Consider the following 27,724-nt stretch of genomic DNA (forward strand, 5'->3'; position numbering starts at 1 on the left):
AGCAGGCATTTGAAGGAGTCTCACTACAGAAGTATTGATTGCAGCTGGGCGAGGCTGGACCTCGTCTAGCACAGAGAGAGAGAGAATTAACTCCCTCACTGCCGAAAAACACAAAGCACCAACAAGTCAGCTGCGAGAAGTCAGGCTGTGTACTCGTGACGATCTTCGTGGCGACACACCCGTGACAGTACCCCCCCTTCTACGAGGGGCCTCCGGACCCTCAGGGCCAGGTTTATCCGGGTGAGTCGTGTGGAAGGCCCGAACTAATCGGTCTGCGTTAATATCCGACGCAGGAACCCACATCCTCTCCTCAGGACCATACCCTTTCCAATGAACCAGGTACTGAAGGGACCGGCGATTAAAGCGTGAATCGATGACCCTCGATACCTGGAACTCCAAGTTACCATTGACCACCACTGGAGGGGGAGGTAAAGGTGACGGTACCACCGGCGCCACATACCTCTTAAGCAATGATCTGTGGAACACGTTGTGAATTTTAAACGTAGGGGGGAGGTCAAGACGGAATGCCACCGGATTAATAATAGAACTGATTCTGTACGGTCCGATGAACCTGGGACCCAGTTTCCAGGAGGGAACCTTAAGTTTAATATTGCTGGTAGACAACCATACCCGATCGTTCACACTTAGGTCCGGACCAGACACTCTCCTCCTATCAGCCATACGTTTGTATCGGTTCCCCATAGTATTCAGATTCTTCAGCACCCCTCTCCATACTGAAGCGAGTGATGAGGAAAATCGTTCCTCCTCAGGAACTCCCGAAGAGCCCCCCCTACTGAAAGTACAAAACTGGGGGTGAAAACCATATGCCCCAAAAAACGGGGACTTACCAGTGGACTCGCTCCGCCTATTATTAAGAGCAAACTCTGCCAGAGGTAAGAAAGAAGCCCAGTCCTCCTGGTTCTCTGACACAAAACACCGGAGATATGTCTCCAAGCTCTGGTTCATACGTTCCGTCTGACCATTGGTCTGAGGATGAAAAGCCGATGAGAATGACAAATGCATCCCCCGCCGTGCACAAAACGCCTTCCAGAACTTGGACACAAACTGAGACCCCCGATCAGACACCACCTCGGAGGGTACCCCGTGAAGCCTCACAATCTCCCCAATGAACACCTGCGCAAGAGTTTTAGCATTAGGGAGAGCCGGAAGAGCGATAAAATGTGCCATCTTGCTGAACCTGTCCACTACAACGAGTATGACCGTTTTACCCGAAGACGGAGGGAGGTCCGTAATAAAGTCCATAGACAGATGAGTCCAAGGACGCTCCGGGATCTTCAAAGGTAAGAGGGCCCCAGACGGACGGGTATGTGAGGTCTTAGAGCGCGCACAAACCCCACAGGACGCGACAAAAGTTACCACCTCCTTATGTAAGTTAGGCCACCAAAACCGACGCGAGAGGAGATCCACAGTTGCTTTACTCCCCGGGTGTCCTGCAAAAACTGAGTTATGGTGTGCCTCGATCACCTTTTGTCGCAACTGATCTGGAACAAACAGTCTCCCCGGAGGTCCAACAGGGGCGTCCCCCTGAGCCTCCAATACCTCCTCCTCCAGCTCAGAGCATACTGCCGAAACCACCACCCCCTCCTGAAGGATAGGAATCGGGTCGTCCGTATTCCCGGCCCCAGGGAAACTACGAGATAAGGCATCCGCCTTTACATTTTTTGACCCAGGACGATATGTAACGACAAAATTAAACCTGGTAAAAAACAATGACCACCTAGCTTGTCTGGGATTCAGACGTTTCGCGGACTCCAGATATAGCAGGTTCTTGTGATCGGTGATGACGGTGACCGGATGGACTGCCCCCTCCAAAAAATGGCGCCACTCCTCAAAAGCTAACTTAATGGCCAAGAGTTCCCTATTGCCGACATCGTAATTCCTCTCAGCGGACGACAATTTTTTAGAGAAAAAGGCGCACGGATGCCACTTACCAGGGGACGAACCCTGTGACAATACTGCTCCCACCCCTACCTCGGAAGCGTCTACCTCTACAATGAATGGCTGTGACGCATCAGGTTGAATGAGTATGGGTGCCGAGGCAAAACATTTTTTCAAGGAGGAGAATGCTTGACAAGCCTTGTCAGACCACCTAGAAAAATCCGTCCCCTTTTTAGTCATGTCTGTGAGAGGCTTAACCATGGACGAGAAATTACGAATGAACTTCCGGTAATAATTAGCAAACCCCAGGAAACGTTGTAGTGCCTTAAGATTCTCTGGCCGATCCCACTCAAGAACTGCCCGCACTTTCCCAGGGTCCATACGAAAACCGGACGCTGAAACCAGGAAGCCTAAAAACTGGAGTTCCTGTATGGCGAACACACACTTTTCCCATTTGGCATACAGTTTATTATCCCGCAAGATCTGTAACACCTGCCTAACGTGCTCCTGATGAGACACCAGATCCGGCGAGTAAATTAAGATATCATCCAGATATATGACAACAAACTGTCCCACCAGGCGGCGAAAAATGTCATTAACAAAGTGTTGGAACACCGCCGGGGCATTAGTCAGACCGAATGGCATGACAAGGTTCTCATAATGCCCCTCCGGAGTGTTAAACGCCGTCTTCCACTCATCCCCCTCCTTCATCCTAATCAGATTGTATGCCCCCCTGAGATCCAACTTAGAGAACCATTTGGCGCCCACGATCTGATTAAAGAGATCGGGAATAAGTGGGAGCGGATACGGATCTCGGACCGTAATCCGATTAAGTTCACGGAAATCCAGGCAAGGGCGTAGGCCTCCATCTTTCTTCTTAACAAAGAAGAACCCCGCAGCCACCGGTGAAGATAAAGGTCTAATATGCCCCTTAGCCAGACTTTCTGAAATATAATCCTTCATGGCCTGCCTCTCAGGACCAGAAAGGTTATACAACCTAGCTTTAGGTAACTTGGCCTCAGGGAGCAGTTTTACAGAACAGTCATACTCGCGATGAGGAGGTAGTTCCTGACACCCTTTCTCCGAGAATACATCCTCAAAGTCCGCCAGAAATGGAGGTAAGACCCAAGGAGTAACCGCACCGATGACCGTGTTCATGCAGTTTTTATTACAGAATTTACTCCATTGGCTTATCTCTCTGGTTTGCCAATTAATAACCGGGTTATGCTTAGCTAACCAGGGAAGGCCCAACACTATAGGAGTGGGAAGACCCTCCAACACGTAGCAAGACAACAGTTCTTTATGTATCGCCCCCACTTGAAGTTTTACGTCATGCACAGCTTGCAAAAAACTTCCCTGACCGAGAGGCCTGGCATCGATCGAGAATATGGGGATGGGTTTAGCCAACTCACTCAATCGCATACCTTGAACCCGGGCAAACCGAGCATCAACCAGATTAGCCCCGGCCCCACTATCCAGAAGAACAGATATCCTCTCAGTTCTCGTACCCACCACCACCTCCGCCGGTACGAGAAACTGAGACGAACCTAGGGACGAAATACCTACTCCCAGATTGCCGTCCACAACACAACCTGGGATCAACAGTTTTCCGACGACTCTTCACTCTGCAAGGGACGGGATGGACACCCCCCAATAAAATGTCCCTTTCTCCCGCAGAAGAAACACCTTCCTGTCTTATGGCGCACCACCGGTCCCCTCACCCGAAATGATGTCCCTCCTAATTGCATAGGCTCCTCTGGACTGACCAAGGGAACCACCATATGAGGGGACCTTGTAGGAGGTGGAGTCATCACAGGGGGTAGAGTTATCCCGCACCTCTCCCGAAGCCGTCTGTCAACGCGAATAGCAAGGGCCATAGCGGCTTCCAGTGACGCGGGAGAGTCATACTGTGCCAACACATCCTGTAATTTGTCGTATAAACCATGACAAAACTGGCTCCTAAGAGCCGGGTCATTCCACTGGGTGTCCGTGGCCCACCTACAGAACTCCGAACAGAATTCCTCCGCCGGACGATCTCCCTGCTGGATCCTACGTAACTTAGACTCAGCAAGGGAGATCCGATCTGGGTCATCATATACGAGTCCCAGAGCAGCGAAAAATCTATCCACTGACTGGAGAGCCGGGGAGCCCGGGGGAAGAGAGAACGCCCAAGATTGTGGGTCCCCTAGTAGGAGCGAGATGACAATTCCCACCCTTTGTTCTTCACTCCCCGATGACCGAGTGCGCAGCCGAAAGTACAACTTGCATGCCTCCCGGAAAACAAAAAACTTGTCCCGCCCCCCAGTGAACCTGTCAGGGAGAGCTACTTTAGGTTCTGGTCCGGCTTGCTCCTGAGGATGCAAAACCTTGGACCTAACGTCCGCCAGCTCCATGGACAAACTCTGCAACTGCCGAGCTAGACCGGCTACTGGATCCATGGTAGCTGGAGAAAAACTAAGTGGGTCGGTGAAAATGTCACGCTGTCTCAGTATACTGGAGGTAGGGGGCCTAAGCTGACCCTAAGCTGGGGCCCTGACTAATCCCTCAACCTGGAGGTACTGTTAAAGGTACAGAGGTCCAGGCCGCCAGCGTAACCCCTACCTCCTGAGGATCCCTGCACCTAAGTAATCTAGTCCTGAGAAGGACCCCGATCACAACAAAAGGGGACAAGAAATAATATGCCCACACACAGTACTTAGACGAACGAGACAGTACAAGGGAAAAACCAAAACCACCTTGCATACAACAACTACACAACTACAACAGAGGGAACACCAACGGGAAAGGAGATAAATGATAAAGCGAGGAAGGGAAAAAACACTCCAAGTACACTTATCTCAGAAACTCCAAACACCACGATCCGCTCTGTAAGTCTGAATGAAATGCTTTCACCGACACTTCCCAAACAGACCAGCAGGCATTTGAAGGAGTCTCACTACAGAAGTATTGATTGCAGCTGGGCGAGGCTGGACCTCGTCTAGCACAGAGAGAGAGAGAATTAACTCCCTCACTGCCGAAAAACACAAAGCACCAACAAGTCAGCTGCGAGAAGTCAGGCTGTGTACTCGTGACGATCTTCGTGGCGACACACCCGTGACAGTATTGCTAGGGACATGCTGGTGTATTATGCAACCCAAGTTCGTGGTGCCATGTGTGTGCCAAAAAGGCACATTCTACCTTTGCTGGGGAATGCAGATGTAGGACTAGAGGTGCAAACTGAATCTTTGCCAGGGTGAAGGAAAGCCGAGCTACTACTCTCGTCTATAGTGAGTTCATGAAACCATTTGAAGTAAAACTGAATTACTGGCACAATATGAATAATTTCCCCCCCCTGGCTTTCAATTCTAGGAGCAGAAGATGTATGTACTCCATAAACTAAATTCAGAGAGGCCCATTATTATCCCCATTTTCCATTCTAATTTTGATCTTGCCTTTTCACAGTGGCAGGCTTAAATGTGAATGGATTAGGTGGTCCTTATACAACTTCCTATGCTTCACCTAAAAGGATTCAGTGACGGGAACAATTTCTGAAACGGTGCCATAGGGGACAACATCATTGCATTACACTATGAAAATATATTAACAAGTAACAAAAGTCTAATCTAGTCCACATGTTATGTGTCAAAAACATCATACATTTCCATTAAAGTCTAATTCATGTGGCATTAGTGTTTAGTGTCAGGCTAACGAAAGCCATGTTCTAGAGCTGGAGCTTTTATACTGCAAAACGGAGGTATGCTATCGTATTAGTGCAAAATGCAAAATAAATCATAATATTCATCATCAGAAGTTCAACATAATAATATCTTTTGGTTTTAACTTGCTATAGTATTTTTTTTTTCTAAAAAAAAATTGACAGCCACGTTGCTTCAGTTGGCAATCACAAGATATAATATATGGTCCAATCTAAAGTTTTCAGCACTCCTCTAGTTTCTCTTCTGCACTGTAGGGTTTTTTCGGTACTTGGTTATCAGTAGACATTGGTTGGGATTAAGGTCAAGCAAACTAAAGACATCCCCATACACATTGGATGAAAGTCGTCATGAGACAGGCCAACCATCTGATGTGTATGGGGGCCTCCTAACTTTTCCCCAATGATGTCAAAGGAAAAAAGGCTGGAGCAGTTGGAATTTCAATGTCCGATCCTTTTATTTTTAGGAGAGATAAGCCACTGTCAGAGGTGGCTTTCATCTCTCCCTATTGAAAACACTTGTGTGCTCAAACAGTAAAGTGAGATAGCGATCTGAGGGCAGCTGTCTCATGTCTATAACCAGCTTCGAGGTCACCATACACATTACAACAGAGTTGGCTGGATCGGAAGTAGCTGACTATCTGAAATACATGGGAATTCCTTAGACTCTTCCCAACAGCAATATTTTGACCACCTAAAAAAATTAAAACAAATGATACTGACACTAAATTAGTATAGCCCTGAGGCAGTAGCAGATATGGTGGTCCGGTGACTGTCATTATTACAGCTCTCACTCATCACTGTTAGTATAGATATTATAAGGGTAAATACTGTGGAATATGTTGGTACTACATAAATAAAGAAAAAATTATATTATTAGGCTATGTTCCCACGTTGCGGAAATGAAGCGGAAAATTTACGCTTCATTTCCGCATGTCCTTTCCCGGAAAAACACTTGCGGAATCTCACAAGCGTTTATCGCGCGTTTTTCGTACGTTTTCGACATGCGGAATTACCTTGCGTTTTTTATTGCATTGAAAAGGCAATTCCGCATGCGGAAACGCAAAATTAATTGACATGCTGCGGATTTTTGTGCGCATCAAAAACGCTGCGGAAAAATCCGCAGCATGGGCATAGAACTTGCGGATTCTCATTGGGGACCATGGGGTGCGGATTACCAAGCGTTTTACAAGCGTTTCCGCTGCGGAAGTTCCGCATCAAATACGCTTCTAAAACGCTACGTGGGCACATACCCTTAAGGATATTGTTAATGGGGCTACTCTTCCGGCACTATTACTAAGGGAATTCTAGTGGCATTGTAAATAGGAGCATTGTGATAGGACTATTAGGGAAATATAGCATATGGGCTTTCTGGTATCACAGTTATTGGTGCTTGTAAAGAGGTTATTCTCATGTCTTCTTATAACTTTTTTGTTATTCCAATACATTTCTGTGTCTCCAATGATGTCTATTTATTCAGACATAATCTGCTCATATCTGCTAACCATTCTTGTTACAATTATCCTAAACAATGATTTTTATTTGTAGTAACATTCCTTCCTGAACGTATTCTTAAAGGTGTTATCCAGGTATATTTCATTTTTTACTCTGTGTCTAAGAACTAACAGGCAGGTAGTTGATAACCACCTTCCTGTTGTGCCCAGCACTGATGTCTGCTGGCACAGAGTGGTCACAGACACCTCCTGCAGGCGATTCAGTGGCTTCAGGTAACGTCACATTGACAGAGCAATGGCTTCTCTTCCACTCTGCTCTGTTGATAGAACGTGACTGCTGACATAAAGCTGATTGACAGCCTGCTCCCTGCTGATTAACTCCATGGAGATGGCTGTCAATCAGCATGACGTTGGCAGTCATGCCTTATTGACAGAGCAACCCAAAAGAAGAACAGCTGCTCTGTTGGTGCGGAGCAGCTGAGTCGCCGGCAGGAGCGGTTGTTGACCACTTTGAATTGGCGATGGGTAGAACAGGCAGGTAGTTAGCAACTACCTGCCTTAGTTTTTAGGCCTATAGTAAAAAAATAAATAAATATGCCTGGATAAACCCTTTAACCCCTTCACGCTGTAGCCCCTTTCCATTTTTGCACTTTCATTTTATGCTCCTCTTCTTCCCAGAGCCATAACTTTTTTACTTTTTGATCAATATGGCCACGTAAGGAGTTGTTTTTTTGCAAGATGAGATGTACTTTTGAATAACACCATTAGTTTTACCGTATCGTGTACTGGAAAACGGGAAAAAATTCCAAGTGCAGTGAAATTGCAAAAAAAAGTCAATTCCAAGGTTGTTCTTTTTTTTTTTTTACCATGTTCACTAAATGCTAAAACTGACCTGCCATTATGATTCTCCAGGTCATTACGAGTTTGTGGATACCAAACATATATAGGTTCTTTTTTATGTAAGTGGTGAAAAAAGAATCCAAAGTTTGTTAAAAAAAAAATGGCGCCATTTTCTGAGAACCATAGCGGTTCCATTTTTTGGGATCTGGGGCTGGTTGATGGCTTATTTTTTGTTAACCGAGCTGAAGTTTTTATTGATATCATTTTGGTGTGGATACGATGGTTTGATCACCCGTTATTGCATTTTATTGCAATGTTGCAGCGACCAAAAATTCGTAATTCTGGAGTTTTGATTTTTTTTCTCGTTACGCCGTTTTCCGTTTGGATTAAGTCTTTTGATATAGTGAAAGATCAGGCGATTCTGAACAGGGCAATCGATACCAAATATGTGTATTTTTTTTATTGTTTTGTTTGGAATGGGACAAAAGGGGGGTGATTTGAACTTTTATATATTTTTATTTTTTTTATATTTTTAAAAACTTTTTTTTTTTCCGCTGCTCGCTTGCTTCAATAGTCTCCATGGGAGACTAGAAGCTGAGATCATCTGATCACCTGTGCTACACACAGCAGGGCTTCAGAAGTGCTCATCTGCTATAAACACTGATGGCTGGGCGGTACTCATAGCCTCCCAGCTATGACAACCACAGGGGTCTCCTGCAGACCCCAGTTTGTCATGCTAACCCATCTGCGGCCCGCGATCATGTGACGGGCACTCCAATTGGTGTGGTTTCTGACCCGCTTCCAGCGCGGCCATGTTAAATGCAGCTGTCAGAGATTGACAGCGGCATTTAACATGTTAACAGCCGCGGGTGGATCGCAATTCCACCCATGGCTTTTAAGGGCACATGACAGCTGATCAGATCAGCTGTCATGAGCTAGGAAAGATGAGGGCACCGGCGCTGAGGAGGAGACACGCCATGCACCGTATGTATACAGTGCATGTTATAAAGGTGTTAAAAAAGCTATTTTCACTGTCATCACAGTGGCAATCCAGCTTTGATATAAACTGTTGTCCCATTCACATAATCCTTTTCATTTGGCCTGATAATACATACGGACATCTTAAAAGGGATTTCCACCACTTTGATATTGATGACCTATTTACTGTATAGGTCATCAATATCAGATCAGTGGGAGTCTGATACCGATCAAATGTTTGCAGCTCTGGCAGAGGCCAGGTATAAACACTGTATAGAGCGAAACACCGCTGGATGTCGGACTACAACTGTTCTACATATTTTCAAAAGTTGTCAGGTTCAGTTATGAAGCTAGCCATTTTTTAATGATTTTGACTTCCTGAATTCAAATCTGACAATAAAATGTTTTACTCTGAAACACTGGGGCCATGGGGTACTCAGTAGCCGGGTCGGTCCTTTTCTGCGGTAGTCACGGCGGCAGTGACCGGTCCGTGGCCCCAGATGGTCAAATAATTAAAGAAAAAGGGGAATAAACTTTTTGGGATAATGTTCGTGACGCCACCCGTGGTATGCGGCTATAGGCGGCCACCGCTGCTGAAAGAGACCGCTGGGGCCGTTGGTGACACAGCTGGGATGGATTTTCTCCCCACTGGTAGAGCGGGGCCCCAGGGCTACCGGTACAGTTTATGTCGGGGGTTGTGGATGTTGGGGTGCAGGACTGAGGGTGCAGATAATGACCAGACGACATAAGAATGGCCGTTTCCTCTACCTTTACTTGAGGTTTGATGGTGTAGACCGGGGCACGGGTAACAGAAGGTAATGGAGATCCGGGCGGCCTAGAAGCAATTTGGGGATCCACCTCGCCAGGTGGAGTTGTAGGCCTTCCTTCTGCGCTGTCCTCTTTGGCCCTGCTGCCTAAAGCTATGCTGCGGCCCTCTTTCCTGAGCAAACATTTAATCCTCGCCCGTATGACAGGCAGCTCGAGCCTTTTTCAGGCGTCGCTCCTTCGTGGCGGCTCAGGGCTCTAGTATGCTGCTGAGCCGCCGGGTGTTTGGTGGGGCCAGGAGACCTGCAGTCTCCTGCCCTCCAGATTTAGCTGCCGTGACTTCAGTACCCGAACAACCTCAGACTCCGGTGTCCGGTTTCTCGCGCTTTTCTCTGGGGCGACCTTGGTCGCAGCTCCCCTCCCCAGGTTCTCCTCGTCGCTCTCCTGTCTCCAACTCTCTTTCAACTTACTCTTTCTAACCCCGCCTCCAGATTCCAGTTTTAAGGGAAGGAGCTCCCCTTTCTGGTCTGGAGCCAGGAAAGTGTTGGATGCTGGTATACCTGATCAGGGGATCCCTCCTTGCTTCTAGGCATGGCATCGCCCCCTGTGAGGGAGGCAAAGCTATTATGGCAACCGGACCCCTGGGGTGCCACACTATAGTATGTAATCATTGAATATATGAAATTGGAACTGCATTACTGCTATTGAAAACATGTTAAAAATGAAGGTACTTAGCGCACAAATTGGCCAATTCGTGTAAGCCCAACAGCCAGCGACAAGGCTTTCCCCTTTGTTGGAACCCTAAACATAACATGATGCCTCTCCCGGGATAGAAGCCTGAAAAAAAGGCCTAAAAGGCTTTTAGCCTAGAAGAGGCATTATGTTAGGTTTAGGGTCCCAACAAAGGGGTACGCCTTGTCGCTGGCTATTGGGATCACATGAATTGGCCAACTTGTGCGCTATGTACCTTCATTTTTTCACATGTTTTCTATAGCAGCAATGCAGTTCCAATTTTATGTATTCAATGTTTATGTTACAGCATTTCATAGTGAGTGCAGCTTTAATTTGTCAGTTATATAGAGTGGCTCTCTCAGCTTGCACCTGTTCACACTGTCTTTTTCTGTTTGGAAGTGCCGGTCAATTTTTTGATAATGGAAACTTTTAGCTGGCTCTTGTTTCTATTATATCAAAGAGTTTTTCTTTTACTGCTACACATAATTAATGCATAAAAGTTTTAGTGCTTTGAAACATTATTAGTTTTTCAAATATAAAGATGCAGAAGATTTTTTTTTTATGCCAATTTTCTGATATTTATTTAGAAGAAAATTAGCAACAATTCAAATAACTGAAACATGCCTAAACACTATTGCATATTATAAACGGTTACAGAAATTGCACTACAAAATTTGATCCTCATTCAGTGACAACTCATTTTTGCTTGTCTCTTGTACTCCTGCATCGAATCATCTCCTACAATTGTCCAATAGTAATCTGCAATCTTTGATGGACTCCATTTTCCTTGATATCTTTTCTCCATAGCCTCAATATTTTGGTGATATTTCTCACCTTGCTCATCACTCACTGCTCCGCAGTTTGGTGGATAAAAGTCTAGATGCAAATGTAAGAATTGAATCTTTATGTTATGTTACAGTCAAGATCCTTATATGTTTTGAGGAGATTTTTACACCAACTCTTCATAGTTATCTGCTCTTGAGTTTCCCAAAAAATCAGTTACCACTAATGTGAATGCTACCCATGCAGCCTTTTCCTTGCCCTGCAACAAATGGAGTAACTCCTCATCTTGGTGAAGCTTATGAATTTAAGATCCAATAAAGACTCCTCCCTTTATCTTTGCTCCACTCAACCGTGGAAATTTATCAATGAGATTCTTGAGTGCTTTTGCATTTTTATCCATTGCCTTTACAAAGTTCTTCATTAGGCCCAACTTGATATGCAATGGTGGCAACTAAGAAAATCTTATGTGGGTCAACAAGTGCTGGATGCAGGACATTTTTACTCCCTGGCTGAAGTGAATGTCAGAGAGGCGAGTTTCTTTTATTGTACTGATATTTTCTTGCATGACTATCCCACTCACAGAGAAAGCAGCAGTACTTTGTGTATCTATCCTGGAGACCAAATAAGAGACCAACCACCTTTAAGTCACCACAGAGGAGAAACAAATGTTGGTCATAGTTCAGGCACCATAATAGCTGTTTCATGTTGTCAGAGGTTTCTTTCATGTGGACTGCATAACCAACTGGAATTGAAAGTAGCACATTTCCATTATGCAGCAATACGACTTTTAGGCTTGTTTTGGACGAATCGATGAAGAGTCTCCATTTCTTTGGATTATGACTTATCTTCAGAGATTCCATTAAACTGTTGATGTTGTTGCATGCCACAAGATCACCTAGCATGAAAAAGTATTGGACAAGATCTTTATCACGGTTGCAGAACAAAGAAATCTGAACTTCGCTCGCTAGGCGATCCCACTGCTATAGCCTGGAATCTAAGAGCTCAGCCTTACTCTTGGCCAGATCCAAATCTCCTTTCTTAAGGGGGTACACCATTTAGAAATAGCAATTTGTGACCTGTTGATTCTTTCCAGATCATTGGGACTGCAAAAGGCATAGATTACCTCTTCCCATGCAACTGCTTGGTAAGATATGATGCATATCTATTGCAGCATAGGTGTGGAGCCCAACTCTTGCCCTGATCCCCTATCATGCAGCCAAAATATAGGTTGTAGGCTTTCCTTATCATGGTAGTCAAGTTTCGCCTTTGTGTCGCAAAAGTGACTTTTTTCGCATATGTAGCAAAAACGATCCACTTTGTTAATGCAAGAACTAGGAATATCTGAAAAAAACATATAGAAACATGGCAATATGCAAAGAAACTAAGCTAAGAAATCCTAAAACTGTATACCTTACACAGAGAGCATTTATAAAAGTAGGTGATGCAACTGTGATTAAGATTATGCCATTGGAGCTGAGTTGGCATTTTTTGATTGGTCACTCTAAAATGATAGACTACTGAAGGCTCAATAGACTAAATAGATGATGTAATATATTAGCTACTAACAATGCAATAATGGTGATGAAATAATAAAGACACTATTTTTTTGTAATCTTTCATGAAAGGTATCATAAATAATTACAACCTCCTCTGGATCTTGAAAATTAGAGCCAATCAGCAAATTTAAGCATCATATTAGTGTTCAGTATCATAATATTATTGACATCTGTTTTCGTCTCTGAACTCAGATTGGCTATAGAACAGTGCTAACCATGATCTGATATTGATGACATATCCTGAGGGTGAATCATTAATATGAAAGTGGTGGAAACCCCCCTTTAACTGGCATCCTCTGCTCTGGATCCCTTCTATGGGTAAAAATCAAAAAGTCAATGCAAACAGCTGTTTCCACCTAAGTGGCAATTAAGAATTAAAGTAATCCACAGTGATCAGTGAGTTGCTGAAGGGGGGCTTAATTCTAATAAGGATTTGTTTAGATTGACAACTCTGGGAGTAGGAATTTAGCGTATAGTATGTTGGGAATTATACTATAGAAAACCAAGAAAGTAAATAAATTTACATTCTGTGGCAGAACAATTTGGAGTTTAACCCCTTTCCAACATGTGCCGTACATGTATGGTACATGTCGGGTATCTCCCTTTGGTGCGGGCTCTGGCGATGAGCCTGCACCTTTCCGGGCACATGACAGCTGATCTGATCATCTGTCATGTGCTCCTAACAGCCGCGGGTGGAATCGCGCTCCACCAGCGGCTGTTAACATGTTAAATGCTGCTGTCAACTCTGACAGTGGCATTTAACATGGCCGCAGGGGAAGGACGTCATACGTTCCACCCATCGGCGCCTGTGTCACATCACCGCGGGTCGCCAATGGGTGGGCATGACAACCCCGGGGTCTGCAGGAGACCCCTGCGGTTGTTATTGCTGGGAGGTTATGAGCGCCGCCCAGCGGTCAACGCTCATAGCCAGTGAGCATTTCTGCTACACGCAGGTGATGTGATGATCGCAGCTTCGAGTCTCCCATAGAGACTATTGAGGCAAGAGTAAAGTAAAAAAAATGTTTTTAAAAATATTTAAAAAAAATAAAAAAATATAAAAGTTTAAATCACCCCCCTTTCGCCCCATTCAAAATAAAACAATAACAGAAAAATCAAATATACATATATTTGGTATTGCCACGTTCAGAAACGCCCGATCTATCAATATATAAAAAGGATTAATCCGATTGGCAAACGATGTAATGAAAAAAAAAAAAGATCAAAACCACAGAATTACGTTTTTTGGTCGCCGCAACATTGCAGTAAAATTCAATAAGGGGCGATCAAAACATTGTATCTACCCCAAAATGGTATCAATAAAAGCTCAGCGTCCAAAATATAAGCCCTCACCCGGCCCCAGATCACGAAAAATGGAGAAGCTACGGGTCTCGGAAAATGTCAACTTTTTTTGACCTGGGGAATCATAATGGCAGGTCAGTTTTAGCATTTAGTGAACATGATAAAAAAAAAACAACTGTGGAATTGCATTTTTTTTTGCAATTTCACTGCACTTGGAATCTTTTTCCTGATTTCCAGTACATGTTATGGTAAAACCAATGGTGTCGTTCAATAGTACAACTTGTCCCCCACAAAATAAGCCCTTACACGGCCAAATTGACCTAAAAATAAAAAAGTTATGGCTCTGGGAAGGAGGGGAACAAAAAACTAAAGCGCAAATATGGAAAATGAATGGCCCGGGAGTGAAGGGGTTCCTTTACCCTTGGAGTAATTCTCCACAGTCCATGGGTGAAGATAGTTTTTTTGCATAGGTTCTCACCACCCATCAACGAAAAGAAATCCAGCCGACCTTTTCTATACCCTCACCTTTAATGGCTCCATAGCAGTCACATCAGTCTGTGCAACCTGGAATGTTCCTATATTTTTTTATGTAAATTTCCTTATATTTATTCTATAAAAGCAGAATACTACCTGTTTACCTTTCCAATAAAGATACCAGCTTGTAATTTATTCTGATAAGAATCAAAACTGCCGGGGACGCCTGCTGTCTGTGTTTTTCTAAAGCTGAACAACTTTGCTAAAATATCTTTGTGCGAAATATTGAAAGGAAATGAAAATAGCATCATTCTTACAATATGAATTTTCTTTGTACTTTAATATCATAAAGATAATTTCTCATGTGCCTTAGGTGGTGATATATTAGATTGTGTTTGAGCAAAAGTGACACTTGGCTCGATGTTGAAGAAAGTCAAACATTGTGTATTTTGTTGAATGACACAAACTGGCATCAGAGGGATTGTTGGCTCCGGGGAGTAGAGGGAATAGCCGCCAAATTTCCAAGAAAGCCAAGTGCGCCCTATAGGTCAGAGAGGAAAGATGTGGTTACAATTTGATGGCAATCTCTGAAAATATGCATTTAATCAGTGTGTAACTGTAGTCTTCTCACCATCCGCCCTTTTCCCCGGCCCCAGAAATAATAAAAAATCGGCTCCATACATCCTCCTTGAAGGACAGGGATTATTAAAGGATTAATATTGAGACTTTGTTGCAGCAAATCTTTCCTGACATACAAATGTCTTTTCCAACAGTGTTATTTAATATTAAACAAATTGGAAGCTGTTCCTTTGCCCAATTTCCATAAAACATCATTACAGTACTTATATAGTAGCTGGGACCTGACTACGCAATGTGACAACTAATTATCCAAGACTTGGTAGAGAAATCTATTAGGGCACATTATTAATAAAAATACATGTCTTACGAAATGGAGGATAAAAGTGTTTCCCTTTATAAGATAATCTAACGGGGTTAAACACTATTGGCCAACCCCTTATTAATGGTCCTAGGTTGCTGTATAAATTTAAAAATTCTATATTTGCATCCTGGATCGGCACCATTGCTCTGCTCTCAACTCTGTGTCTCCTGACACAAACAATGTCATTGGAATCTGCAGCCAATCAGGAGCCGCTGATCAGCTGCAGCCTTTACAATTAAATCCGAGCATTCCACCTGTATAAAATAAAGGCTGCAGACAATCAGCAGCTACTGATCTACTGTAGTGGTCATGTGACATTGTCAAAAGACCCGCAGGGGACACAGACCTGAGAGCAGAGAAGCAGCACCTGTTTGGGGTAGGTATACATTTTTTAATTTATGCAGAACCCTGTGGCCATTAAAGGGAATCTACTACCAGGTTTTTCCCACCTAATCTAAGAGCAGCATAATGTAGAGAAAATGACCCTGATTCTCTATCTTTTACTGGGCTGCTTGGTGTAGTATGGATAAAATCAGTTTTATCAGCAGGAGATTATCACTAGAGGACTAGTAAACCTGCTGCCAGGTAATCCTCCATATTCATGAGCTCTGTATAACCCCGCCTCCACTACTGATTGACAGCTTTCTATGCACACTGTACATGGGCAGAAAGATGTCAAGTAATAGTGTGGATGGGTTACACAGTGCTCAGTACTACAGCAGAGAAAACAGTGATTTTATTAATACTACAGCAAGCAGCCCAGTAAGTGACACATCGCTGGAATCAGGGTCTCTGCCCCTACATCATCCTTCTCTCAGATGGGCTATCAAAAATCTGGTGACAGATCCCCTTTAATAAGGGGTTCCAACCTCTTTAGGATGGCAAAAACTATAAAGATTTGCTGTTATTTCAAAATAGCAGATAAACTTAGTCTCAGTAAGGAGTCTGGATTCTGGCTCTCCTGCAGCAGCGCGGTCACTCTAACGCCTTTCCTCCATGTCATTGGACAGGCAAAGTTGTATAATTTGGGAAGGAGAAGTTTTAAAAGTATAAAAACTTTACTGATTTAATGAATACATTGCATAACAGCTCTGCGAAAAATATGGCTGCTATATAAATAATAATTAATAAAGTAAATATAGAAAATTAGTCATGTCATGGATACAGCAAGAAAAGGCCTAGTTTACATTACATAAAAATTTTCATTATACTTGTCTTACTTTAGCGCTTCTATATTTTTTTTTTTACAAAAAAAATCATATTAAATTATTTATATATATTTGTTTTACTGTACTAATAAATAAAAAAGAATAGTAGGATAATAGAAGGTGAAATCACCGGCTATTTTTCCCTTTTTGAAAAACAGATTATTAACCTTTAGTTGATGAGATAATTCCTTGCACATATGGATAATTGAAAACTCTGCCACACTAAAATAAGCAGTGCTCTAATTAAATGTATGAAGAACTGCACGTGAACTATATATCTATACAATCACACGTGATAACTATCTTTTCCATCATCCGTGCTTTCTAAGCATGAACTTATGAACCCTTATTACTTTCCACTTATCGACTTGAGAGTATTAGACTTGTCACCCCATCAGACATATTTTCTCCATTATATCAGTAATATGTGGGAGAAAAAAAATCAGGATATTGTTTAGTGTTTAGCCAGCATTAGACATATCACTGCTATATGACTCCATAGAAATAGCATTCATATTAAACCTGCTTAGTGATTCCATACTAATGACTTCACTACATACCAGTCTGACACATTTAAAATGGTTAGTCTCATCTTCTTTAATGAGTAAAACTGCAAAATACTTGTAAAAGCAAGCAACTTCGCATTCTACCTCATTTCAAAAGTCCACTCTCTGCTCAAGAACAAAGGGATTTTTCATTCTATTGTTTACAGCTCATTGACTAGGATACAGTCAATCAGTGGTGGCCCATCTCCTCGGCAATGAGTGCAGTGCTTGCAAGCTCTGTGCTATAGAGCTTGTAATCCCTACTCTGCCACTGGGTTTATTGCTGGATCCGACCAGCTTCAGTGTCTCTTCTTGGGTCAGCGGCTCAACCATGCCATCGGCCCGAACTGTCAATTATCACGAGCGCAAGCAGGAAGCTCAGAGGCATAGGAGCATTGTGCTGTTGAAGAATGAAGATGGCACAAACTACATAAGTTATATTTATCGCCTTTGTTTTATCTATTGTATAATATAGTTGTACCTTTTTAGAATTGTGTAATTTTAGTTACCATTAATACACTAATTAGTACTGTGTATAGTTTACAAACACTCTTGGTACAACTCCATTTTAAAATTTTGGTTAGTAGAGAAGTTCCCCCTGTTCAAGACCCTTATCTATTAACTCTGGAGGACCCCAAAGGTCTGTGCATTACACAGATTGCTTATTAATTTTAATGACAAGTATGCAATACTTCATTTCCCCTGCGGAGGCACTACAGGGAACATAAACCTGTAAATTCTGGATTCTTTTCACTGATTACAACAATGTGCTGATTCTCCAAGCAGCAGGATATCCTATTATAAGGTTATATGCAGGGGAGTCTTTGAACAAGTAAAGATTTCCAAAGCCGGGAATCCCCTTAAATAAAAGCTTTGCTTGCCATAACTAGTAAAATACATATATCAAATGCCCATTTTGTGGATTCATCAATGAACAAAGTAAAGAAATAAATGAGTATGTTATACTGTAGATGTTATGTTACATTTATTCTTAACCCCTTTAGGAGGAAGAACCAGGTTGGAAAATGAAGCCAAGCCAATTTCTGCCTGACATATCATCTGCAAATGACAGCTATGAAGGTGAGGCTATTAATGAAAAGTGGAACATGTGCATGCCTCCATTATCTTGGATCTGATTCAGACGATAATAGAGGGAAGGGCTCTTCAAGTTTTAGCGCAGCTCAAACACATTAATAGATAAACCGCAAAGGTCAATCTTTATATTTTTCTTCAGTTTTCAATGTCTGCTTCACTTGCAGGTGTTTGGCTAAATCGGAAAGAGTCTTGGAATCTATTTCAGACCCACGATTCTGAGCTCATCAAAGAAGATAAGAGGAAGGAAGTAGAAGAAGAGATCCGAATACAGGTTTGGCTGATCTACAGACTAAAGGCCGAATATCCGGCCAACAGCTGTCTTTCAGCTGTCCTCAGGAACGTGCAGCTCGGCCGATCACTACTGTCTTCTCTATGAGAGACCCGCTGCCAGACTCCACTTACAGTGCCTTATCTCCAGGGAGACCCAAAGGATCGGCCATTGAAATCCAACCAGCCAGATGCTTCTCTCCGCTGACTTCATCTGGTGGGGAAGAGTCAAGAGGTTCCCATACACATTAGACTGTAGGCTGAGTCCGCCAATATTGAGACTTTAGTCTAATGTTTATGGGGGCCATGTACTTCACATAGCAGTTATTTTTTTACTATCCCCCATACACACCAGTACACATGCATGCTCGGCTCAGCATGTGGTCTGCACAGGAAATGGCTGTGGTTGGCTATGGCTTATGTCCACTAAGGCCACGGCCCCACTATCAGTATTTGGTCAGTATTCGTCAGTATTTTTTCTCAGGAGTGGGAGCCAAAACCAGGTGAGGAACAATCAGAGAAAAGGTATAATAGAAACAAGTCCCAAATTCTGCATTTATCACCCACTCCTGGTTTTGGCTCCCACTGCTGAGAAAAAATACTGACCAAATACTGACCAAATACTGATAGTGGGACTGTGGCCTAAAAACAAAACTCTCAGAGGAGACTTGGGAAACTACCATGTACAATAATTGGCCTGCTCAACTCACATTAATCCAGCGTGTATAGTCACAAACTTTTCTTAGGCTGTGTGCCTACAATGAGTTTTTGGAGCGTTTTTAACGCTCTGTATTTTCACTGTGTAAAAAACGCAGCATCTTACAGTTGAAGTAAAGTGGATGGGATTTATAGAAATCTCATACCGACTTTGCTTCTTATATACACAGCATAAACTGACCTGCGGTGCTTGTTTCAAATCCGCAACATGTCAACTTCTGCCGGTGCGCTGAGTTTTATGTGCAGAATTATCCCATAGACTTGCACTTCATGATGTGGAAAATCTGCAGGTAAAAAATGCACATTCGTTTTTACTTTGTTTCCGCCGCGGAAACGCATCAAGAACGCTTGTAATCCTCACATGACTGTACAGTCATGGCCAAAAGTTTTGAGAATGACACCAAAATTATATTTTCACATGATCTGCTGGCCTCTGGTTTTTATTAGTGTTTGTCTGATGTTTATATCACGTACAGAAATATAATTGCAATCATATTATGAGTACCAATAGGTTATATTGACAGTTAGAATGAGTTAATGCAGCAAGTCAATATTTGCAGTGTTGCCCCTTCTTCTTCAAGACCTCTGTAATTCTCCCTGGCATGCTCTCAATCAACTTTTGGACCAAATCCTGACTGATAGCAGTCCATTCTTGCATAATCAATGCTTGCATTTTGCCAGAATTTGTTGGTTTTTGTTTGTCCACCCGTCTCTTGATGATTGACCACAAGTTCTCAATGGGATTAAGATCTGGGGAGTTTCCAGGCCATGGACCCAAAATCTCTATGTTTTGTTCCATGAGCCATTTAGTTATCACCTTTGCTTTATGGCAAGGTGCTCCATCATGCTGGAAAAGGCATTGTTGGGCGCCAAACTGCTCTTGAACGGTTGGGAGAAGTTGCTCTTGGAGGACATTCTGGTACCATTCTTTATTCATGGCGGTGTTTTTAGGCAAGACTGTGAGTGAGCCGATTCCCTTGGCTGAGAAGCAACCCCACACATGAATGGTTTCAGGATGCTTTACAGTTGGCATGAGACAAGACTGGTGGTAGCGCTCACCTCTTCTTCTCCGAATAAGCTGTTTTCCAGATGTCCCAAACAATCGAAAAGGGGATTCATCAGAGAAAATGACTTTGCCCCAGTCCTCAGCAGTCCACTCCCTGTACCTTTTGCAGAATATCAGTCGGTCCCTGATGTTTTTTCTGGAGAGAAGTGGCTTCTTTGCTGCCCTCCTTGAAACCAGCCCTTGCTCAAAGAGTCTCCGCCTCACAGTGCGTGCAGAAGCACTCACACCAGCCTGCTGCCATTCCTGAGCAAGCTCGGCACTGCTGGTAGTCTGATCCCGCAGCTTTAAGATACGGTCCTGGCGCTTGCTGGTCTTTCTTGGGCGCCCTGGAGCCTTTTTGACAACAATGGAAGCTCTCTCCTTGAAGTTCTTGATGATGCAATAGATTGTTGACTGAGGTGCAATCTTTGTAGCTGCGATACTCTTCCCTGTTAGGCCATTTTTGAGCAGTGCAATGATGGCTGCACGTGTTTCTTTAGAGATAACCAAGGTTAACTGAAGAGAAACAATGATACCAAGAACCAGCCTCCTTTTACAGTGTCCAGTGATGTCATTCTTACTTAATCATGACTGATTGATCGCCAGCCCTGTCCTCATCAACACCCACACCTGTGTTAATGGATCAATCACTAAAACAATGTTAGCTGCTCCTTTTAAGGCAGGACTGCAATGATGTTGAAATGTGTTTTGGGGGTTAAAGTTCATTTTCTGGGCAAATATTGACTTTGCAAGTACAGTAATTGCTGTTAAACTGATCACTCTTTGACATTCAGGAGTATATGCAAATTGCCATTACAAAAAATGAAGCAGTAAACTTTGGAAAAATGACTATTTGTCTCATTCTCAATACTTTTGGCTATGACTGTATTAATAAAGTTTTGTCAAAGCCAAATACCAGGAAGTATCAAAAGCAAAGTAGCTTTATTTAAAACATGACATGCAAAAAAAGAGGCAAAAACTACAGCATCAAAGATGCTATAAAACACACACAAAAACACAATGAAAACAACACAAGTAAACTAATTTACTTAATAGGTGCAAAAAGTGGAGCAAAAAAAATCTGCAACATCAAAAACTTACCAAAAGCTCATCGTGGGAATGAAGCCTTAAGATGACCATATTCCTCCTAAATTTATTTTGCCCATTCTGGAATCACTATAACAGGAACGCTTAAATATTGACAGATTGTAATTTATGAAATTTAGAAAAGAAGAAAAAAAAAATTACAGTAATTACATCGTTTTGATTTTTACTAAGGTGGATGAACTGATGAGACAAGAACTCCAAAACCTGAAACTGGCCGTAGACCGAGACAAAAACAAAAAGAAAAAAGGGAAGAAAGGAGGGAAGGTGAGTAATAGGATTATAGCTAGTGTACTCCAGAGACATTTAAATTGTTAAATGTGTAAAGGAACGTTTAATTCCCTTCCATAGAGCACCATGGAGATTAATAAGGATTATGTTTACTTGGGTTATACAAATCCACATTTTCATGGTCACTAAAAAGTTTACAAAGTGCTTGTCTTAATCTTTTGAAGACAGACTTTAAATAATTGGCTCATTATGTGAAGTCTAAACACAAGAAAAGTAGCCAGCTCACCTGTTTGGGGTGTGGAGCAATCTATGCCACGCACGGATCCAGCCAGAGCAACTAGGAGAGGATCCAAAACTAGATCAAATGATCCAGCGAAGACAGCATGTAGATAAAAAATAAAACTTAGCTTTTAATTAGCCATATAAAATATTGCTCCACATGGTGTTACAGGCAAAGTGCAACTGTGCAAAGATAAAGACCTACGCGTTTCAACAACGAGTCTTAATCATGGCCTTGAAGACAGACTTTAAATAATTGGCTCATTATGTGAAGTCTGTATGATGAGAATTGCTTGAAATTATTTCCAAATGAGAATGGCTACAAATCAAGTTATAGGTAACATTCTTTATACCAGTAAGTAAGTGGAGATACAATTCTTTGGGAATATACAAGTGAAGCTATAATAAAAATCCATCAGCATCGGCTAACCTCAGCCATAGATATATTACAGAGAATTACTAGTTGTTTAAGCTAATGCCACTGATGTTTCTGTAGTTTTGCCTATTCTACTGATCTAAACACTAAGGCGACGTTCACACGTTCAGTATTTGGTCAGTATTTTACATCAGTATTTATAAGCCAAAACCAGGAGTGGGTGAAAAATACAGAAGTGGTGACATGTTTCTATTATACTTTTCCTCTGATGGCTCCACTCCTGGTTTTACTAATACTTAGTAATCTGCTAAGAATCCAATGTTGTTGGTTGAAAGTAGCTTGTTACAAAGTTATTGTACATTTAGACATGACAATTTTGGTCCAACAGTGTATCCTAATGACTATACTGTATAAGTTGGTCAGAACATTGGAAAAAAGTAGGAAAAGAAGCTTTTGTGTACCCTGTGCATAGGCAGTAAGCAGCCAATCATAACACATCATAACTAGTCCTCTCTCCTGCTGACTAAAAACTGATTTTATTTAAACTGCAACAAGCAGTCTAGTAAGTGACACATCACTGGAATTGGGGGTCTCTGCCCCATACATCATGTTGCCTTCAGATTACATAGCAAAAACCTGTTGACAGATTCCCTTTAAACTATTGAGTTCCTTCTGAAGTTTACATCAATACATTAAGTTGTATGCAATCTTATGGAGTGCAACTATTCCTAAAGTTTAATGGGATCTAGATTTACCGGTAGTTCAGTAAAACTGTGAGAATTCTTGCTGCAGAGCTGTAATATTGTTGCTAAACTGATGCTTAACTGTGGCCATATTATGGCTATGCACTGAATGCTATAACAGTGGCATTCTTCATGATAATTGTGTAAATGCATAAGTTATTCCTTTATGTCTACACAACCTAAATATGTCTGACTACAGAAAAAGAAAAAAGGAAAGAAAAGTGGAAAGAGGAAGAAAAAGAAGGAAAAGGACTTAACACCAGACAGGTGTGTGGCTTATTATATTTTACCCAAAGACCAAAAAACCTAAACAGGTCACAAGCCGTCAGGTAAAGGACAAATTGGGCACATAGGGCTAGACATGTATAAATCTGCCGCGTTAAACAGGTATGTTACTTACTTGTTAATATTTAATAGGTTTTTTTTATAGGTTTGGACAGAATTTAATCAGGGGCGGGCCTACCGCCCGTGCAGCCCGTTCATTGAATGGGGGCCCCGAGGGAGAGGGGGCCCCTCCAGCCTCCAGCAGGGCCGCCATCAGGGCATGACTGTCCTGACTCCAGTATGGGGCCCGGCCGGTCGGGGCCCCCCTCTTGTGCATCTCCTCATGGGGCCCCCGCAGGGCCGGCGTCAGCACCCGGCGCACCCGGGCAAATGCCGGGGCCCTGAGCAGTCGAGGGGGGGCTTCACCGTCGGGCACCCTGCGCGCTATGGGGCCCGTGAGCGGAGGAGAGCTGTGTCAGCACCCGCTCCCCCCCCATTTGCTCAGGGCCCCGGCACTCTGCACAATACTTACCCCTCCCTGTGCCTCCGCAGCAGCTCCTGCATCCTCCGCGGCTGCTGCACTGTGACGTCTCAGGTCAGAGGGTGCGGTGACGTCTTTATGACGCGCCCCCTGGGCCTGTGCTGTGCAGGGGGATACCCGGAGCCGGATCGCTGGGGGTTGTAGTTCTCCGTGGCGGTGACCCGGTCCGTGCCCAGGGTGGTCAAACCAGTGGCAGTCTATTGGTGTTATAATAAGTGTCCGACTACGCCACCCGTGGATTGCGGTCAGTGGGGACCGCCGCTGCGCTGCAGACCGCTGAGGCTGGTGTTGTATGCGCAGCCAAGTATGGGATAACTCCCCACGGGAGAAGTATTGCCTCAGGGCAGTTAATGTGGATGATGGTGGTAATGGTGTGAGCGTCCCAGTACTAATGGTGCTGGTGCGGCGATGAAACACAGAGACGTGTGGTTGCAGTTTCCAATGCTTTACTCACAGTTCTTTACTGGTCCTAGTCACCTCGGTACCGGCGGTGACTGCCCAAGCCGTGCTGCGTCCACCAGGCAAGGGGCTTGACCAACTCCCAGGCAATTCCAGAGCGTGGCACAGGACTCCCCTCCTTTCCTTTCTCTGGCCGTCCCCACCAGTGACCCACCTTTGTCCAGCTTCCTCGGGCCTTCTGTCGGCGAAACCTCTCTCCGGTTTCCCTGACCCTATGTGGTATGCTTTCCTGGTGGATGTAGCGAGGGGTCGCACCAAGATGTGGTCACAACCTCCGGTTTTGGCTGAGGATTAGTCGCCTCCACCAATTTGGGTTCCGGTACCCTGCTCTGCCAACCCTTCACCCGTTATCTCGTGGGTTCTTAGGGTTCCTTCTTCACTCGTGTCTCTGGGCCTTTCTCTGTGTTTCTGTTCCTTGCTTCCTTTCTTACTGTCCTTTCTGTTCCTTCTCCTTTCTCTCTCTCTCAGGCTCCGGCCTCCTGACAAGGCCTGCCTGCGGAGCAGAGCCCATGCAGGGGCTCTGCTTCCTGTCTTCTCCTCTTACTCTTAGCTTCTTTTCTGCACTACACTGAACTCTGTCCTAAGATGGTGCCCACCTTATATACCTCCTTCTAACACCCGAGCCCAGGTGACTAGCAACCAAGGGGCTCCTACCTGTGCCCAAAGACCCACCCCTATCTGCTCCTATACCACTGGGTTTTCCTCCCCCCCCCCACTCCAGCCAGGAACAGATGCTGTCGTGCCTGCACTTCTGTCTAGTGGGAGCACCGTTGAGCTGTCCCTCGGAAATGGGGTGTGTGTGGTGCATGCAGCTTACTGAGCCCTAGTCCACACTCCATCCTTACCCGGGAGTGGAATATCACACCTCTGGTTCGAGGTGCAATACCCCTGTAGCAGCCGAGCCCTCGGGGTGCTACATTTACACCGTGCTTTCTCCTGAGCAGTCACAGCGCAGAGCGGGATGAGGCCGGCGACGCTGGAGTCCAGAGCAGTGGCAGCAGGTGAGACGTGAGGTGAGTATTTGATTTTTTTTTATTGTATGGAGGCCTGTGGCAGTATAAGGGAGGGGGTGAGGTGGGGGTATGTGACATCCTGCATGGGGCATTATAAGGGGGGGTGACATCCTGCATGGGGCATTATAAGGGAGGGGGGTGACATCCTGCATGGGGCATTATAAGGGAGGGGTGTGTGTGTGACATCCTGCATGGGGCATTATAAGGGGGGGTGACATCTTGCATGGGGCATTATAAGGGGGGGGTGACATCCTGCATGGGGCATTATAAGGGAGGGGTGTGTGTGACATCCTGCATGGGGCATTATAAGGTAGGGGTGTGTGTGTGACATCCTGCATGGGGCATTATAAGGGAGGGGGTGTGTGTGACATCCTGCATGGGGCCTTATAAGGAAGGGAGGTGTGTGTCATCCTGCATGGGGCATTATAAGGGGGGGTGACATCCTATATGGGGGGGAACAGCCTGCATGGGGTATTATGTGGAGGGAACAGCCTGCGTGGGGCATTATGTGGGGGGAACAGCCTGCGTGGGGCATTATGTGTGGGGAACAGCCTGCATGGAGTGTATATGGGAGCCAGTATTCTGTATGGAGCGTTATATGGGGGCCAGTATCCTGCATGGAGCGTTATATGGGGGCCAGTATCCAGCATGGAGCGTTATATGAGGCCAGTATCCTGTATGGAGCGTTATATGGGGGCCAGTCTCCTGTATGGAGCGTTATATGGGGGCCAGTCTCCTGTATGGAGCATTATATGGGGGCCAGTATCCTGTATGGAGTGTTATATGGGGGCCAGTATTCCGTATGGAGCATTATATGGGGGCCAGTATCCTGTATTGAGTGTTATATGAGGGCCAGTATTCCGTATGGAGCGTTATATGGGGCCAGTATTCTGTATGGAGCATTTTATGGGGGCCAGTATTCTGTATGGAGCATTATATGGGGGCCAGTATCCTGTATGGAGCATTATATGGGGGCCAGTATTCTGTATGGAGCATTATATGGGGGCCAGTATTCTGTATGGAGCATTATATGGGGGCCAGTATCCTGTATGGAGCGTTATATGGGGACCAGTATCCTGTATGAAGCATTTTATGGGGGCCAGTATTCTGTATGGAGCATTTTATGGGGGCCAGTCTCCTGTATGGAGCATTTTATGGGGGCCAGTATACTGTGTGGAGCGATTCGCTGGTTTCTGAGCTATTGTGGAATTTACAATAGATATCACTGATGTAATGTAAGAAGTGAAATCTTTGCATTGTACTATATATATATTTCTCTTCGGTATCTGTGCATGATGAATCATGGTATGTGTTAAAGGGGCCCACTGAGACTCTTTCGCCCGTGGCCCACAAAAACCTGGAGCCGGCCCTGGGTCCCCGGTCCCATGCTGAGCGCTAAGCGCCGGAACATCTCAGCGCTGCTTTCCTCTGTGTTAAAGTGCAGCGCCTTTATGATTCCCCTGACACGCCGTCACATGGCCGGAAGTCAGGAGAACCTGGTGGCAGCGACGTGGACGAGCGCCAGGATTCTGCAGGGATCGCATGGGGGTAAGTATAACAAGTTTTATTTTTTTTAAATACAATTAATTAACTAGGAGTGGGGGGAATCAGAGATGCACGGGGGATGAGAGATGCACGGAGGGGATGAGAGATGCACGGGGGGGATGAGATGCACGGGGGGGATGAGATGCAACTGGGGGGATGAGATGTAACTGGGGGGATGAGATGCACGGGGGGGATGAGATGCACATGGGGGGATGAGAGATGCACCTGGGGGGATGAGAGATGCACATGGGGGGATGAGAGATGCACGGGGGGATGAGATGCACGGGGGGGATGAGAGCTGCACATGGGGGGGCTGAGAGCTGCACATGGGGGGGATGAGAGCTCCACATGGGGGGGATGAGAGCTGCACATGGGGGGGATGAGAGCTGCACATGGGGGGGTGAGAGATGCACGGGGGGGATGAGATGCACATGGGGGGATGAGAGATGCACGGGGGGATGAGATCTGCACATGGGGGGATGAGAGCTGCACATGGGGGGGTGAGAGATGCACATGGGGGGGTTATGTTTATGTAACTTTGTTGCCCTATGAAGGGCAGGGGGGGGGGCAAAAATTTCTTGCACTGGGGCCCACTACAGTCTGTGTCCACCCCTGAATTTAATGATGTAATTTTCAGTAAGTAACCACTCCCCTGCACTGACTGACAGCCGGTCCAGCAGTAGAGCCGGCTATCGATTAGTGCTGGGGCACAGTTATAGTTGCCGCTCACTATGTACAGAGCAATTGACTTAAAGGGGTATTCCCATCTCAAAGATCCTATCCCAATATGTAGTAGGTGTCATAATAATAATATTAGCATATACCTTCAATTAGAAATGTAATATCGTTTTTCTCATGTGCAGGACCTTAGGTATCCATGG

At 44.5% G+C, this 27,724-nt stretch overlaps 1 protein-coding gene across 3 annotated transcripts in view; it reads left to right on the top strand.

Annotated features, from left to right (window-relative positions):
• Positions 1-27,724, top strand: part of DRC11 (dynein regulatory complex subunit 11) — a 330,184-nt gene that overhangs the window by 236,745 nt on the left and 65,715 nt on the right. For all 3 annotated transcript variants that reach the window (XM_073646703.1, XM_073646704.1, XM_073646702.1), the window contains 4 exons: positions 18,169-18,244; positions 18,424-18,530; positions 21,567-21,659; positions 23,221-23,288. In XM_073646703.1, the coding sequence (XP_073502804.1) occupies positions 18,169-18,244; positions 18,424-18,530; positions 21,567-21,659; positions 23,221-23,288 (344 nt within the window). The remainder of the gene's footprint in view (positions 1-18,168; positions 18,245-18,423; positions 18,531-21,566; positions 21,660-23,220; positions 23,289-27,724) is intronic.

This window comes from Phyllobates terribilis, unplaced genomic scaffold, assembly GCF_046119375.1.
Source record: "Phyllobates terribilis strain yellow unplaced genomic scaffold, ASM4611937v1 Scaffold_9__5_contigs__length_417890890, whole genome shotgun sequence".
Classification (NCBI taxonomy): domain Eukaryota; kingdom Metazoa; phylum Chordata; class Amphibia; order Anura; family Dendrobatidae; genus Phyllobates; species Phyllobates terribilis.